The sequence below is a fragment of the Neolamprologus multifasciatus genome, unplaced genomic scaffold (assembly GCF_963576455.1).
Source record: "Neolamprologus multifasciatus unplaced genomic scaffold, fNeoMul1.2 chr03_unloc_1, whole genome shotgun sequence".
Taxonomy (NCBI): Eukaryota; Metazoa; Chordata; class Actinopteri; order Cichliformes; family Cichlidae; genus Neolamprologus; species Neolamprologus multifasciatus.
The window spans coordinates 758,153-776,363 of record NW_028181971.1 but is presented as its reverse complement, the minus strand read 5'-3'; the positions used below and the strand labels follow the sequence as shown (position 1 = coordinate 776,363).

At 41.6% G+C, this 18,211-nt stretch overlaps 2 protein-coding genes across 4 annotated transcripts in view; both read right to left on the bottom strand.

Moving 5' to 3' along the window:
- Window positions 1-14,905, bottom strand: part of LOC146490519 (uncharacterized) — a 184,542-nt gene extending 169,637 nt beyond the window's left edge. Inside the window, exon 1 of the mRNA XM_085152978.1 lies at window positions 14,821-14,905. The gene's annotated coding sequence lies outside the window, so the exon portion shown is untranslated. The remainder of the gene's footprint in view (window positions 1-14,820) is intronic.
- The window catches only part of LOC146490513 (protein NLRC3-like), a 241,437-nt gene that overhangs the window by 6,581 nt on the left and 216,645 nt on the right, over window positions 1-18,211 (bottom strand). Inside the window, exon 11 of one of the 3 annotated variants that reach the window (XM_085153048.1) lies at window positions 834-1,007. The exons of 1 other annotated variant lie outside the window; for it this stretch is intronic. In XM_085153048.1, coding sequence (XP_085009174.1) covers window positions 834-1,007 — 174 coding nt within the window. Of the gene's footprint in view, window positions 1-833; window positions 1,008-1,857; window positions 3,687-18,211 lie in introns of those variants that run through there. One more of the 3 variants, XM_085153053.1, reaches the window with a different exon arrangement.

Below are 18,211 nucleotides of genomic sequence, written 5' to 3'. Positions count from 1 at the left end.
AGACAAACATTTATGCTCACAATCACACATCTCCAGTTAACCTTGCATGCATGTTTTTGGACTGTGGGAGGAAGCAGAGAACCTGAAGACAACCCACACAGGCCACACTATCACTCTTATTTACAGAATTATAATCTAATTAGATGATAAAGTAATCAATTATTTGGCATTTTAATGAAAATACATTTTAGCAATAGTTTATAAGTCAACAATTATAGTTAAAAAAAAAGTGACAAATCAAACAGTTAATAAAACCTTCTATAGCTGAAACTAATGTAGACAATGCCAGGGGAGGAAGTAAAAGTAAAAACCAGAGACGATAACTACCAAAATAAAACAGGAAGTGAATAACATTCAAGCTCACTTTAAGCTCAACAGTCAAATTCTGTTTTGTATTAATCTATTGTTTTGAATTTTTATTTACATTTTATGTTTAAGTGAGGCAATGAATCATATCACTATGACCAAATATATATTTGATCTTTTCAGTCAGAAAAGATGAAATAGAGAATCAATTGATCATATTTTTATTACTAAATGTTTCTGAAAATCAAATTCTGATATCTGAACAAACAGCTCTGTAAAAACCTTCAGAATACAGGAATCGAACTAGAAGGTTCGGTGGATGAAGCACTGCTAAAATAAAGATTTTGGACTCAGAGGAGCAGATGGGACATTTCATTGCAAATGAAAGACAGAAAGTGAACAAATGTCACTAAAAACCCCAGACACTAATTTCTACATTAAGACTTTTTTAAAAATAGATTTACTGTTTATGCAGTAATACAAATCAGGTTTAACGTGATCATCAATGAAAAATTTTAAATCCTGACCTGAGAGTTTCCATTTTACAGTGTGGACTCTTCAGTCCTTCAGACAGAAGCTTCACTCCTGAATCCTGCAGGTCAGAGTTACTCAGGTCCAGCTGTCTCAGACTAGAGGACTGGGAGCTGAGAGCTGAGGACAGAGCTTCATAGCCTCTCTCTGAGAGCTTACAGTGACTCAGTCTGAAAAATGACAGATAAACATTAAACAAACACTGTTGTTAAGTTGCAATGAGGGTGCACTAAAGAGTTTTTAGATTTAGCAATAAATCCTGTTTTTTTACTGAGAGTCAACAAATGGATGACGCTGACATTTGTTAACTGACAATGGTCAATCAATTCTGGTATTCTATTGCAAATGCCAATTGGGCTCCATGTGCCGGGCAGTACATTAGCACCAAACTAGCTGACATATTGATCAATAACTCTCTGCTCATTAAATTATCATAAAACTATTACAGAAGTTTAACTGACTTTTTTCCCATTTAGTGGATTCTTATTGGTTAATTCTGTCATAATTCTTCATTTTAGGCTTTATTTAAAGTTTTAGTCCTTACTTTAAGTCCCAGTCTATATTTCTGACTTTCTACAATCCTACAGCTCTTCTCACATCTGAGATCTTCCAGTTAAAGGCTGTTACTGGTCCCACTAACTCATTTATTCAGACTCTAGTATTCAGAGTGGCCTTTAACTAGTTTTAGGCTGTATGATGTTCAGTGTTTGCTGTTTAATGTTTTTATCTTCTGTATTTTTACTGCCTGTTTCTATTGTAAAACACTTTGTGGTTTTTGACCTGTGAAAGCTGCTGTATAAATAAATTTTACTTACAGGATGATTCTGGATATGACTTTGATAAAAGCTGACACCCAGATATGTTTAAGACACTCTGACATTTACTGCTGCTATCAAACATTTACTATAATATACTGTATTTAGCGCTGATGATCATTCAAATAAATATGTTTAAGTTTTTAAGGGTCCATCACACATTACACTGTTTATGTTATAAATAAAAGCCTGATCACATGTTTACTTACAGAGCTTTGTTGGAGGCTTTGACCACTGGCAGCAGCCTCAGAAGAGCCTCCTCTGAAGCAGAGCATTTCTTCAGGTCAAACACATCCAGATCTTCTTCTGATGACAGTAAGATGAAGACCAGAGCCGACCACTGAGCAGGAGACAGTTCATCTGTGGAGAGACTTCCTGATCTCAGGGACTGTTGGATCTCCTCCACTAGAGAACGATCATTCAGTTCATTCAGACAGTGAAACAGATTGATGCTTTTCTCTGCAGACAGATTCTCACTGAGCTTCTCCTTGATATACTGGACTGTTTCCTGATCGGTCTGTGAGCTACTTCCTGTCTGTGTCAGCAGACCTCGTAGGAGAGTCTGATTGGTCTGCAGGGAAAGACCCAGGAGGAAGCGGAGGAACAAGTCCAGGTGTCCATTTGGACTCTGTAGTGCCTTGTTCACAGCATTCTGGTAGAAGTGTTTCTCTGCAGATTGAACTTCTTTCTGTAATTCTTTTTTTCCAAACAATTTAAACGACTTGGATGTTGTTTTTTGTTCTTCCAGCAGATTGAGTCCAGAGTTGATGAAGGTCAGATGGACATGAAGAGCAGCCAGAAACTCCTGAACACTCAGATGGATGAAGCAGAACACCTTGTCCTGGTACAGTCCTTTCTCCTCTTTAAAGATCTGTGTGAACACTCCTGAGTACACTGAGGCTGCTCTGATATCGATGCCACACTGTTTCAGGTCTGATTCATAGAAGATCAGGTTTCCTTTCAGCAGCTGAACAAAAGCCAGCTTTCCCAGAGACTTCATCATCTTCCTGCTCTCTTGACTCCAGTGTGGATCTGTCTCAGCTCCTCCATCATACTTGACCTTCTTCACTTTGGCCTGAACCACCAGGAAGTGGATGTACATCTCAGTCAGGGTCTTGGGCAGCTCTCCTCCCTCTCTGGTTTCCAGCACATCCTCCAGAACTGTAGCAGTGATCCAGCAGAAGACAGGGATGTGGCACATGATGTGGAGGCTTCGTGATGTCTTGATGTGGGAGATGATCCTGCTGGCCTGGTTCTTATCTCTGAACCTCTTCCTGAAGTACTCCTCCTTCTGTGGGTCAGTGAACCCTCTGACCTCTGTCACCATGCCAACACAGTCAGGAGGGATCTGATTGGCTGCTGCAGGTCGTGTGGTTATCCAGAGGCGAGCAGAGGGAAGCAGTTTCCCCCTGATGAGGTTTATCAGCAGCACATCCACTGAGGTGGACTTTCTAGGGTCAGTCAGGATTGTAGTTTTGTGGAAGTCCAGAGGAAGTCGACACTCATCCAGACCATCAAAGATGAACACAACCTGGAAGTCTTCAAAGCTGCAGATTCCTGCTTCTTTGGTTTCAGTAAAGAAGTGATGAACAAGTCCCACCAAGCTGAACTTTTCCTTTTTCAGCGCATTCAGCTCTCTGAAAGTGAATGGAAACATGAACTGGAAGTCCTGGTTGGCTTTGTCTTCAGCCCAGTCCAGGCTGTATTTCTGTGTTAAGACTGTTTTCCCAATGCCAGCCACTCCCTTTGTCAGCACTGTTCTGATTGGTTCGTCTCTTCCAGGTGAGGCTTTAAAGATGTCTTCTTGTCTGATTGTTGTTTCTGGTCTGTCTGGTTTCCTGGATGCTGTTTCAATCTGTCTGACCTCATGTTCATCATTGACCTCTGCAGTCCCTCCCTCTGTGATGTAGAGCTCTGTGTAGATCTGATTCAGAAGGGTTGGGTTTCCTGCTTTAGCGATCCCCTCAAACACACACTGGAACTTCTTCTTCAGAGCAGATTTAAGTTTACGATGACAAACAGCAGCTGGAAGTTCTGAATAATAATAATAAAAATACAACTTTAACAATCACATTTTACAAAATGCTACTCACAATTTCTGATCCACCGAACACACTGGTGTCACAAGTCTCTCATTTATCCAGCAGCTTAAATCTTTACAGAAATCCTCTTACTGCTCTGCAGACGGTCAGCCAGCTCCTCCTCCTTCATTTTCCTCAGGAAGTCCACTGTGATCTTCACAAATGCCTCTCTGCTATTTCTCCTCTGCTCATCATCCTCCCTCTGAAACTCCAAGCACTGCGGCTTATTTGGATTCAGAACCTTCTGGATCTTCTTCAGCTCGTTCTTCACAAAAGTGATGATGTTGTCCTCCAGCAGCTGGAACAGAATACTTTATGAATGACCCACCACTCTGAACTTCAGTGTCCACAACATCCACTTCCGAACGATCAAGGGGCATATCATCTACGAACTCTTTACCAATTATAAGTTTGACTTTATCTTATTAACTGAGACATTCTCCACAACTCCATGATCCCAAAGCATGGATTCTGGTCATATGAATGCAGTGATTTAAGTGGGAGAAACATTTCACTGGTGTTCAGAGCTGAACTACCAACAGGTTGAGAATCGAAGCCAGAAACTTGGAGATGTTACAGGTGACTCATACAGACAACTGGTCTTAAAGGTAGATGTTAAGATATTACGTATCGGTCCGATACTGACCTAAATGACTGGATCGGATATCGGAGAGGAATAAAAAATGTAATCCGATCCATTAAATATCAAAAAAGCACCTCACAAAACTTGCGACACGGCGTAACTCGGCTCATAACCGTAACACGTAGGAGCAGTGTGCATCACGTGATAGAGTGGCTGTGTGTGTTTGTAGCCTCGCTACCAAACCGGCATTTCATCTCTGAGGAAGTTTTCCCAGAGAGAAGTGAAGCAAGTGTGTAAGTTCATCTCTGAATGTTTGTAAAGCATTCCCGCGTTAAGCTTAACAACCTATATATGGAGTGACTGCCTCTCCCTCTCTCTCTCTCCTGCTGCTACTTCAATCATGAAACTGATCAATGATCAGCTGATCGGCTTTTCTGTCGTGACTCCGTCTCTCTTCTTTGTTTTTGGCCCACTTTGCACCAGAAAGAGGAAACCAGCGGCTGAACAACAGCAGCACGTTTAAGCGTGATCAGCTGTTGTTAGAATTTATTTAATATTACTTTCTACACCAGGATCTTTTTCTACAGCTGACGTAACTGTGCAGGGGCGGATCTAGCAAAGTTTAGCCAGGGGGGCTGATAGGGCGTTAACAGGGAAAAGGGGGCACAAAGACATACTTTTCTTTCTTATTCTCATTTAAAATGTCGAGTTTTTAATAAATAATTATCTGAATCTTACACCCAAAGTTTTAATCTTATGTAAAATATATAGAAGTCCATTACTGTATATAGTAACTGTTAAGTCCAATATACCCTAGTAAGCTGTACTACTTTTTTCTTTGGGAAGATACCATCTGTGCAGTCTGCAGTTCTGTTGAAGATGTTGAATCTATTTAATTATTCTTGAATAATAATTTAATTCTGTGCATTTTTTTTCACACTGCATCAAATTAAAGTTGATTACGCCGATTAAGCATCATGAGGTGGAGGGTGGTTCCCTATTTTTTTTTTTTGCTGGGAGTTTGCAACCCTATTAGTTAGGTTGCTTAATATTTCTGCTAAATACTATTTGAAATACCAGAATAGGGAGGATGGAGCAGGTTTAAGTTTATTAGATTGATCAGTGTTGCTGAACTATGAAATATTTTGGGTACAGTGTATTTTTTACATACAGGTATAACAGAATAGCTTTAGTGTTGTTGTCTATTTAAACTTGAGTATGAACTTATACAAAATGCAGCAAGATATTAAAAAACAGTTTTATTGATTAAAAAACACATTATATGGGATTCATATCGGTATCAGCAGATATCCAAATTAATGATATCGGTATCGGACATAAAAAAGTGGTATCGTGCCATCTCTACATAAAGGTACACTCTGTTTACACATACAGATCAGTATTTAAGGTTTGACTCTCATCATCCACTCCCACATAGTAAAATTGGTATGGTCCGGATTTGGCCTACACAGTGTGCTTACACGTGGCCCACATACTGCAAAGAATGACGGCCCTTTGTTGGCCCATATCTGGTTTGCCAATTGTGGCCCACACATGGGCCAGCACAAGGCCAGTTGCAGACACACTGGTGGTGCTTTGCTGGCCCATGTGTGGATTACCTCTGGCAAACCTGGTCTGGGCCACCAAAGGGCCGTCATTCTTTGTGGTATGTGGGCCATGGGTAAGTTGTGTGCCGCCACGGGCCAGTTGCAGACACACTGCTGGTCCTGTGCTGGCCCAGAACAGTGTCAGCCTAATGTGTACCTTAATTAAGCCATGTAATAACAACATGTGCATAATAGTGCAAAAGTAACATGACGAAACTCTGTTCGGACAGTGAATGGACTGATTCTTATATTACTCAAAGTGCTCTACACAACATGCCACATTCACCCAACCACACACTTTCTCTTAATTGAGTGCTTCCTAACTACATTCATACACATTCACACTCACGACATGCAGACTGGAGGAGCCAGGGATCGAACCACTAACCTTCTGATCAATAGGAGACCTGCTCTACCGCCTGAGCTACAGCCACCCACTGGCAAAGATGAGTAAAACCTCACTAGGTTTTGGATAAAGTGTACACTCACAAACCTGTCAACCCTGCATTTGAAACATTAGCTACCATAGCAGTATAGTATTGCAACATGGCATTTGGTTCTTCCAACTAAAATAGGAAAATAGGAACATAAATAGTGGCATCATTGCCAGACCTGGCCCGCATCTGGTTGACATACACTCTGCCATGACACCAGTCAGTCAGAAGTGCCAGCTTGATGCCGGATCCCAGCCAGACCTGTTTTCTATGTGCCTGGGCCACATACACAAAACCACAATCGGGCCAGAAATGGCATGCTATCGCATAAACAGTGGCACTAGACCTGGGGCACATCTGGTTGACATACGTCTTATCATGCCAGAAGTCAGCCAGCAGTGCCGGCTTGATAGCAGATCTGGACCAGACCTGCTTGCTATGTGGGCTGGAGCACAAACTGGGTGTCATCAGGACGCTACAACACAGAACAAACACCATCCCCACAGACACAGCAGCCAAGGGAAGCAGAAGAACATCACATCAAGAAGGTCTGAGTAAATGTGAACGCTGGTTTGAGGGCAGAGTCAAGGAGGCCATTTATGTGAAAAGAGAAAGACCATCTCTGAATGGAGGAGGGGCCTAAGGGTACAACTGTCACCAGCTTACAATGCTGTGATTACAGCCATTCCCCAACTCTCTGTGAACTGGACTCATGGGCATTGATCAGTGGTTGTTGATCAATGGTCCTGACAATATGCGTACCAATGATCAAGGAACTGAGCTCACAGCCCATTGCTCCTTCAGTGCGCTGGTTTCAGTCATTATACAAATGTCCTGTTCATAAGATTGAAACCTGCAATCAGCTGAGACTGAAGAAGTCACCTGATGATGATGAAACGTTTCTCCCACTGAAAACATCCAGATGAACAGAATCAACTTTTTTGGGATTTACGTACCTGGATGATTGAGCATCAAGACACAACTCTGTGACTTTTCTCAGATGAATAAATCCTCTCCTCCAGCTTTGTTTACATCTACCAGCCCTGTGGCGCTGCCCAGGGACAATGATCTATGTGAGAGGGGGAAAGTCATACAGGTGTCTGCTCCTGCCTTCAGTTATTTTTATCTACTGTGTGTCAACTGGCTGAACCTACTGCAACTATCTACTGTCTCCCAAAACTCAACAATGACTTAGTGATCTATCCAATCTCTGACCAAAGACATCCTGCTGCAGGATGTTAACATAGCAGCACACTGATGATCCCTCTCACTGTGAACAACAAACTTGGATCTGATTTGCTGCTCTGCTTTACACGTGAACTTTGACTGCTGTCACTGATGGGTTTAGATTTTATTATTGTCATTTGTATTAGGAAATATTTAACCATATATGCTTAGAGATGTATAATCAATTGTGTAGTGATAGGATGTGTGATCTTTAGCAGGCTGCAAAGGCTTGGTGCGCATTCCAGAGTGTTCTGGAATCCACACCTACATCCTGGGAGCATGGGAAGGTGAGGAAGAGGTCGTACATTGTTTTATTGTTTTATGGTAGGATTAACGTAGTTATATCTGTTTTAGGCTAAGTGCCTTTTGTTTAGATGAACTGGTGGACTTTCCAGACCAGTAGGTTTAGGGAAGTCATTTATGGGGTCACACTCTGACCGCACACACACACACACACACACAGTATTCTTTGTTCACATGTTTACCTATGTAAGATGTTATATGTTAATGAACCTATGCATATTCATGTAACCACAATAAAAGGAGTGCTATGGGGAACCTGGCTGAGAGTCTGATGGAGGTCAAGTGGTGGAACGACGCTTGGCTCCAGGCAGGTCTCCCTCATGCATGAGTAACACAAAGAACTTTGGTGCCTTGTGTCTTGCTTTTTGCTGTGTAGCAAATTGTCCTTAACGTTCCAGCGGATAGGTTTATGCTACGAACCTATCAGTCACCAACTTGAGAGGCTCTACAGAAAAACTGGACTTGTCCATAAAAATAATAAACTACATTATAAGGACAGCATTGCTCAATCAACTCTAATTACTATGGCCATGTTATCTCTTCTAATTAAGGTACAGACACTCAAACTTGCTGCTTTCAGTGAGAAGTCAAATGTCTGAATATGAGCTGGAAGCTGCTGAGAGTCCTCCCTCCTTCCCATGGGGTTTACTTTCTCTACTACTTTCACTATAAACACGCCCCTTTCATGCACCTGCAGCGGGCCACCAGCAGATGGAGCTGTCTTAAACAAATCCACTTGGATAGTTAGCTGTAGATGATTTTCTCAGTATGATTGTAGGATTTTGAGTTATTCTTTAGATTTATTTAAACTCTTATATTGTGCACAAGTGTTGAGCGACCCATAATTTCTCTGTACTTTTCATAAGAGCAGCCAGACTTTCAGCTAGTTTTTCTTTTGCTCTGCAGGCTTTATGAAGGTGTGTCAAAGTTGTTCTTTGGACATTGGCTGCTTTTTAAATCATTTTCAGTCCTCGTACATTCGAACATTCTTCAAGCTAAATCCAAGTATGTTAGACCAGAGTAAACTTGATAGATATGTGTGTGTGTAACTCTTAGAAGCTGATTGGCTGCTTTTTATGGGGGCTGGGTCTTTGGAAAGTGAGCAAACCACAGTTTTAGTAACACACCCTGAACTGCACACTTTAACAAACAACATGAGATTTTAACAGTAATGTAAAAATGTAAAAATGCTGTGATTCATTATTATTAAGCACAAACATCTATGGCCCCGTTTCCATTAGTAGCTGCTCAGATCGACTCACCACAGGTCGCCACGACTGGACTGGATCCACTGGTTTCCATTACAGTTGAGGACCAACTAATGTGGTCGTCTCAATATAGCCGAGTGTCAACTCACATCATTAGTAAGTGTTAATGCTCCTAATTTCCATCATATTTGTCATTTATTGCTCAAAGTTATTGTAGAAACAGTTATTCAGCTTCATTCTCACTGATCTCAACTACAAACTTTTTCACTTTGGTTTCTGTTTAAAGCCTCGATGTTTAAAACGTTTCCCTGTGATCAATGTTCCCTCTAATGTTTCATGTGTCTGAACACACAAACTCCCTGAGCGTCCCTTGGACCACTGTGAGCAACAGCAGACGTGAGCACTGTGGTCACGCCAGCATCGAATCATCCAAGTTACATGTTTATTAAAGTAATCAAATTACAGCATTTATGTTAGACTACTTTTAATTAACTGCTTTAGCCCACTTACAATGAAAATTAAAAACAATCTTGTTCATGACCTGTGTAGTTTGTTAACACTATTGGAAGTAAAAATAACTTGAACTCCAATTTTGAAAACACAACTTTATTTTTTTTTTTATTTATTATTAAGCTCTGACTTGTATTATGAGTCTGTGGTCTGGGAGAGAGTCTGTAACTCTGGATGCAAAATACAGTAAATAATGACCAGTGCTGGACAATTAATTATATAGTTACTTCTTCAAAAAGGTAAAACAAAGTTTTTTGCAGCTGTTTACCTAAAAATGCAGCCAAGGCGTTTTTAAATAAACATTTCAAACTATTTACAGAACAATCAGCTGTTCTGCATCAAATCTGATGCCACACAAATTATTTGTGCCACTCCAAAAATAATTTCTGTCCACTATGAGATGAAGGAGAACAACAGCCTGATACCTGCAGGCCTGACAGCAGCAGATGTGTCACTGCTGTAACACCTGTAACATTCAGCAGTCGCCTCATTGTTCTGACACACACAACAAAACTACTGACTACACTACACACTAACTACACACTAACTACACACTAACTACACACTAACTACACACTGACTACAACTGTGTCTTAACAACTAAATGCCCTGTTTTGATTGGTCGACATGGTACTTTTTTCTACCAATAGGAATGGGTGGGGGGTGTTTTGGTTTCATCTTTGCTCCCAGGTTTTCGATCGTTTTCCTTATAAAATAATTATATTATAATATAATATAATTATATATATATATATATATATATATATATATATATATAATTATATTATATTATAATTATCTTATAAAACGCCATTTTTACCGTTTCTTCCTGCAGTAAATATAAACAACGACAGTATTCAGGAAGAAAACCAAACAACCAAACCAACTCCAAGGGTACACGTTGTGATAAACATGGCTCACTCCACATCAGCCACGTCGCTTTGTTAGCTAAAACACCGGTGTCGGCAGACAGAGATCGTGCTAGCAGTGCAAATTGGGATTGCAATTGCGCACACGTGCAGCTTAGAGGGAACGTTGTCTGTGATCACATTTGCACCGTCTGATTTCAAAGTTTGTTTGTTTTGGACATTTAGTCCACAGAGTCCTTGGTGTTCTGAAAGGGACCTATAAATAAATGTATTATTAATAATAATAAAGTAGTTGTTGTACATGTACAGACCATAAATATAGAGTCCAGCTGTGTTTGATGCTGCTGGGCAGACTGACCACTGGGAACCTCTGAGCTCTGCTGGTCCACTCTGTGGAGGAACCATGGACACACACACACACACACACACACACACACACACACACACACACACACACACACACACACACACACACGAGGCCACTTTGATGACTGAAATGTGAATTTAGCCTCTAAAAGCTGTGTTCAGTCACTTTTGCTGCTTCCCTTGTTGCATCTGTATTTGTAGTTTCTCTGTCAGAGATCAAAATGATCAATAATACAAATGATCCTCCAGAGTCCTTCCACTGTTATCCTGATCACTGACACTTCTTTGTTGTGTTTTAAACTCTGTAAAAACACAAAGATCATAATTCCCTGAATGACTTCAGTGTTTTTCTAACTGAACTTTGTTTCAAAGGCAGTTTCTCAGTAAATGTACTTGTGTGTACTTGTGAAACGTCATCATTCACAGATCAAGTACGTTTCAACTCAAAGTACGTATAAAGCCAAGTGTGTAAGTTCATCTCTGAATGATTGTGATTCCTACGTTAAGTTTAACAACGATATATGAAGCTGGGACGTCTGTGCGCTGCTGAGTCTGTTTGTTTGTTCATTCCAACCATCAAACTGTTCACCTGCAGCACAGTTTGTTTGTTTTTCAAAGTAAAACTGTGAAACACTTTTTTCATACTTGTTTTTTTCATACAACAGCTCACACTGACATCATCCTGATAAAAGATGAGTGCAGGAAAACCGTGTTTGCATTTATTTGCACTGCTTTCCATGTGTGAATGAGGCGAGTATCAAAGTGCTCAGAGGAGAAAAGCTCCATATAAGAACCATTACTCCCAGTATTATTCCAAACTGGTCCAGCCTATAAAGATGAACTCTGTGTGAACAGCTGACCTGTGTCATGTGACCAAGAACACAAACATGATCTACTGTCAGATCAGGACACGTCACAGTTACTGTGTTACTGTTTAACAGCACACTGCAACATTCACACGTTCATCTAACAAACTGGATCATTAACAGCTGCATGTTCACACGTTTCACTTTGATTCACTACAGATTCAGCAGACAGAAAGAAGTTGATGAGGAAACAACAGTTCAGTTCATTTCTGTCCTGGTTGATGAAGATGGCAGCACTGCTGAGGAGCAGGAAGTGGGGATCAGACTGAGTGAAGAGTTTCAGGACAGAGAGTTTGAGAACATCTCCTCTTCCTAAAAATAATCTCTGAGTATCTGCTGTGTTTGTGGAAACACTCCAACACACAGCGCTGCACATATGAACATGTGTGTGAAACAGAGCTGACATTAAACATGATGGAGGATTTATTCACAAACACACAACAACATTTACACACACATTACCTCTCTGCAGGACAACACACGCCTGATTTAAACTCAATAACAGCATGTTTAGACGCGTCACTCTGTAAGGACACAGAGCTGGGTGGAGGTCCAGGCTGGTTCCTGTGAATAATGATGGAGCAGTGATGTGAGTGCTGAGCTGTGACATGGAGAAGAGTCATGGACAGTTAGAGATGGTCATCTCACCTCTGAGCTTTGGTCTGGCTCTCATGTTCCCCACACAGAGTGCTTTTAGAGGGAGGGACTCCCTCCTCTCTGTCCTCACACTGATCCATGCTGCTCAATTCACATCAGCTCACACACACTTTCTACCTTCACCTGCAGAGGAAACACAAATCATTCATGTGCACATCAACTGAAATCCTCTATAACAAGGCGAACTGAACCTTGTGCTACATTAATATAATAATAAAATAATGTTAGCACATGGGAATAGAAACTTTGTTACAGTCTAAATTTTAATTCTAATCAATACTCAGCTTGACCATTGTTGTGTACGTCACAAGCAGAGAAACATAAAGGTAAGAAAAGCTGTATTTTGTTGCCTAAATTGTAGAGGGTGACCTTGCCTCTGCACCTAAACAGAAAAATGAGAACAGTCAGACATAAAGTGGAATTCAGCAGGTGGAAGAACCCTAAGATGTAACCTGACTCTGACCATGAACACTACAGTCACTGTACTGCACTCCAGCACAGTAAATCCACAGCACCGCAACCTGACCTGTAGAGTGTTTGAATAACACAAAGGTCATTTACCTCAGTTTGTTCTGTGGGACATTTCACAATAAAACAAAATCATCAAATACAAATATCTGATTCAACAATGATCAGATAGAAATTACATGTAAAGTCTATTAAAGTCTATAAAACTTGTCCTTCACTCTCTTCTAATATGCCTACATGCTTATATAGGGTTAAACCTGTGGTTGCATTGTGCATTTAGTTGCAACTCATAACTTCAGCATCTGTATTAGAAATAACAGACGGCTTTTTTTGTTGTTTGGGCTTTTTTGGGGGCTTTTTTTTGGGGGGGGGGGGGGTTGTTGGGAAAAATATATCTGTAATCACTTTGATTTTTCTTTTGAAGTTTAAAATAGATCAGTGCTAAAATCATGACAATATGAAACAAATTTAATGTTTATTAATGGATACAAGACTTAAATGAACATATCACTAGAACCCCGTGTAATAACCTCCACGTTTTACAAAAACCTGCCTATTTATGCAGTTTTTTAACAAAAGTTTTATCAACATTAACCTTTATATTGAACTTAAACCTGTCTTCAGTTGGATTTGTGATTATTTTCAAGTTTCAGCATTTTTAAATGATCAGCATCCAAAATCGCATCATCATATTCACTTCTGTTTACGCAGGCATTTTAACATCCACAGAATTTGTAGATCAAGTTTGTTTGTTAAACTCCTGCATGCTTTTGTTTTGTTCCTGGTACTTTTAAAGGTCTTTCTTATTGTCAGTGCTGCACATGTGGATTTCATTCATCGCACTTGTTTTGACTTCTGAGTGTAGAGTCTATAAAAACTAATTTAAAGCTTTTTTTCCCTCCAGCTTCTCTGTTATTGTCATCAGTCGGCCACGCTCACACAAATCCACCTAATATGAAGTTAATTAAATAATAAAAGGACTATGAATTATTGACATTTTAGTCCCTGTTGTTTTTAAACCTGTATTACTGCGCTATAAATGAATCATTATACTGTTTTGTTATAAGCTCAGTGATTCCAGCAGCTTCTCTGGGTTATTTCCATCAATTTAGACTCAATTTAGACAGTCAGCTATTACATTTGTTTAGATATTCCACTTTCTGTACTCCAGATTCATCAATTTCTGTGTTTATCAAAATCTTTAACCAAACTAAAGATATCTGTGAAATGGACGGTATATTCAGTTCATGTAAATATATCTGCATTTACTCCAGGTGACATCACTCCAGTTGTTTTGATGGTGGCTCCTAATATTTAACCTACTCTTTCACAGAAGAGCTGCCTAATCGCTGAGTAACTTTGTTTCTTTTTTGATTCAGGTTGAGCAGATGAGCATGAGCAGCACTACGGTGCATTCACGGGACATGGGAAACTCACTGCTCTACAAAAAGTAACATTTAAAATAAAATACCATAGCAATAAAATAACCAGAGATTACACTCTCCCTCTCTAAACAGCATGAGTCTCTTCATGCATCGTTGACCAACGTGGACGTGGTGGAGTAACAGTTTTGGAGAATGCAACAGCTGAGGTTTGAGAAAAGGAGCTAATAGCCAAGGTCAGTGACAGTAAAGGAGGTAAAGGGCTGTGACGTCATCACGTACGCTGCGTCCTCTGTGGGCTCTGAGTGAACTCACAAAGTACAAACTACAAGTACACAAACACGAACGTAGCTCAGAGTGGCGGACACACTCGGCCTCGTTGGTCCAGCTGTGAGTCCGTTACCATGAACTATGGAGCGGCAGATTTGTGCTGAACTAAGCTGCACACAGCTGATGTTAGCCAGGAAAACATTACACACTGACTTTAATGGAGAGACCGGAAATACAAACACACACAGTTTGTTGTGTGAAGAAATCAAACATGAGCTGAACAAACAGTAAAGTTCCTAAAGACAAACTGTTAAAGGAGGAAACAAAGCAAACTTACAGTTTCTTCACACACCAACAACAAGCTCCACTCCACACCTGGACACTAAACACGGACACACAGGTGAGCTGCTTTCTGGAAGGAGGCGGGGCTCCACCTGAAACTCAGCACAGGTGGGAGGGGCTCAGCTCTGTGTGTGCTGATGTGTTAACTTTAAAAATATGCGTCTGACTGCTCAGACTGAGTCAGAGTAAAGTTCACATGCTGACGTGTGGAGACATGAAACCTTGTTGTAGCTGCAGGTGTGAACACACTGATCCCAGATCAGCTCTGCTGTATTTGTAACATGAACATTTCTGCTGCAAAGCTTCAAATGTTCAGCATGTTTCTCTGTTTCCAGTCTATAGATCCAGTCACACTTTCTACCTTCACCTGTGCAGGAAAGACTGAGAGCAGAGCTGAAACCAAGCGTCCAATCAGTGAGCAGCATCAACACCTGAGCTTCATTCAGACTCTGTTATGTTATCATTGAAGATGTTGTGTGAATGAAATGATGTAAATATCCAAACAACTTCTTGTATGAAGCAGTCACTGATACACTACTGTGTCGCTGACACACACTGTGCGAGGTCACTTCCTGTGTTTGCTCTTAGAAACATGGCTGTACAGTGTTGTATGTGAGCAGCACACAGCCATACGTCAGCACATCTTCTACATTTACACAGTCAGGCTGTATTAGCAGAACAAAGAAACGCTGTGGATGCTCCTCATTTGAACAAATGTCACTCTGATCCAAAACAAACAGGAAAATGCATCAATACAGAAGATGACAGAGCCAATCAGAAATGTGCATATTACTGCTCAGAGCTGCAGCTTCACTCAACAACTTGTCATATCCAGATTGTTGACACGAGTGATGAAAGGTGTGCTTGTGTTCTCAGAGCTCTGCTTTTTAAACTGGAGCTTATTCCTTCTTCTGATTGGTCGATCTGTGAGCGACTTCCACAACAATGAAATACAGTCAGACTGAGATCCACCACAACTCACAGCTCATCTTTACTACAATCATGTTTTTCAGTCCCATCAGGAAAAGTTTGGGATCCAATAAGATCCACTTAGAGTGGATGTTTCCACTCAGCGTTCCCACATCTTCCAAAGCCGTGGAATTTCCCGACACTGCCACAGACAATGAAATAATGTTCCTTTATCTTGTGAACACTTTCCACAGTTCTCAGGTATATTTGATTCTATGTATTCATCCCAGTGCTGTCACATAAATCCTCATTAACCATCTGTGCTGGATTCATCTGAGATGTGCATAAATGTAGTGCGAGCACTTTTCCAATCACTTTCTGATGTTTCACTTTCACAATCTTCCTTCTCGTCCCTCGACTGTTCTGATGAGAACAGCGTCAGTGTGTGATCAAACTTTGAGACGATACCTTTACTGAAACCATGTGAGTTTAGTGTTTCTTCCAGAGCAGAAAGGAGGTTTGGAAAGATTACATATTCTGGTTCACAGACATAAAACTTCTGAGCTCAGCAAGTTCTTCATTCAGGATCTGGTTTCTAAACTCCAGGATCATCCAGAGCAGCAGTTTAGTTTGCAGGTTCACTTTATCTCCTGTATATTTAACTTCAGCTGTGCTCTCAGACCGACCGTGGACCCAGCAGAACTGGGTTCAGATCTCTGGGGCCACTTACATCACCTTCATGTCCCGGGTCCATGAGAGCTCTTCAACACCACCTGGTGTTGAACTCTACAGGACCAGTGACTGTAGTACAGAACCATCACTGTGTGAGGACACAAACCAGTATGTTTGATGGTGAGGACCCAGTAAACGATCTAAATACTGCAGATTTAAGATAAGATAAGATGACCTTTATTAGTCCCACAGGTGGGAAATTTGTTCAAAAAGATAAGAAAGAAACTCAGAATGAGCAGAGCTGCTGTAACAGGCTGCCGCACACGCCGCAAGTAAAGAGGCTGATGCTAAATGATGAGGTCACTAAACAGGAAGTACAGAAAGATTTAACTGTGTGTCACATGATGATGTCACAGTCTCTCTGTCTACCCTGTGGGAGGGGCCTAAAGTAGGCATGAGCATTACAGCCATTTCCTCCAGACTGAGAAAACAAAGCTGAAGCAGAGAAACTAGAGACAGAGCAGCAGCAGCCACACAGACAGGAGGCGTCTGCATCAGTGACTCTTTGACATTATGTCCACATCAAAGCAGACACACACTGGGACAACACACAGGAAGATGATGGACGAGGTGGGAGGCGGAGCTAGTCTCCAGTTTCACCAATCACAATCCATCAGGACCGTTCATCAAATGAAACGCTCGCGTCGTAACGAGACGTCGACACGACCAAACGCCATCACAGACACGTCTCTGCTCGCTGTCAGAAGACGAGGACGATGAAACAGGAAGGATTGAACTCTTCTGTGACATCAACGCCAGCAGAGGCTGAAACACATCCTGACCTTGAACATCACAGATCCCCACGGGCACACTCCCATCTCACACATCACATCCTGTAAGAGGAGGAGAGCGCCGGGGTCGTGCTCAGGAGATATGAAGTTCAGTTAGAGCAAAGAGCATAAAGCAGCATGTAAACAAAGTGCACAGGGTTCATTCATGTTTGCAGGGCGCCCATCACTGCGCCGCCACAGCTGGAAGTATGTGCGAGTGTTCAGTCACCCTGCAGGGATCTGTGATTACTCTCAGAGAAAACCAATCATGATACAGACACTTTTCTTTCTCCCTGCTGGAGGTTGGCTGGACTTCTTTACTGTCCAACAGCTGAGCTGGAAGAAACAATCCCAGGTTTCCCTGACTGAAGGTCACCATGCTCACCTCAGCGTGGGAGGAGTTTCAGGCCTTCAGACAGACGGCTGCAGGTCAGTGCTGCACCGACGTTGTTGGGTCCTGAGTCATGGGGACAGCAAACGACTTGTCAAAGCATCTGCAGGAGAAGAAAGCTGAACTTTATTAAGCAGCAAAAGGACATCAAAGCACTAGATGTGAGTAAAGAGCTGCTCCTCGGCCCCATCATCGTGTGCTCGCTGCAGCTTCTACATCAGGTTCTAGTGGACAACCATGAACCTGAACTCAACACCTGAAACTGTCCAGCAGCTCTTTGTGTCTCCACGTCTCTGCTGGATGGACTCACCCACTGAAGCCAGGACTCAGTGTGGAGCTGGGTGTGGAAAACGTCCTGTATCACCATCACATGACACAGAGGGTCCACAGAGGGTGTCACGGGTAAGCTCACGGTCACTGGGAGGCTGAGTGTGGAGTCAGTGTTGCTGTGGTTTGTGTGTGTGTGGAGATGAAACACACCAGTGTGTCCTGTCACATCTGTTTGACCTCTGTCACAGTGAGCTGACCTCTGCTCCTCCTGCGTCTCTCACTGGACTAACTTTGTTAGCTGGACAACGATCGTG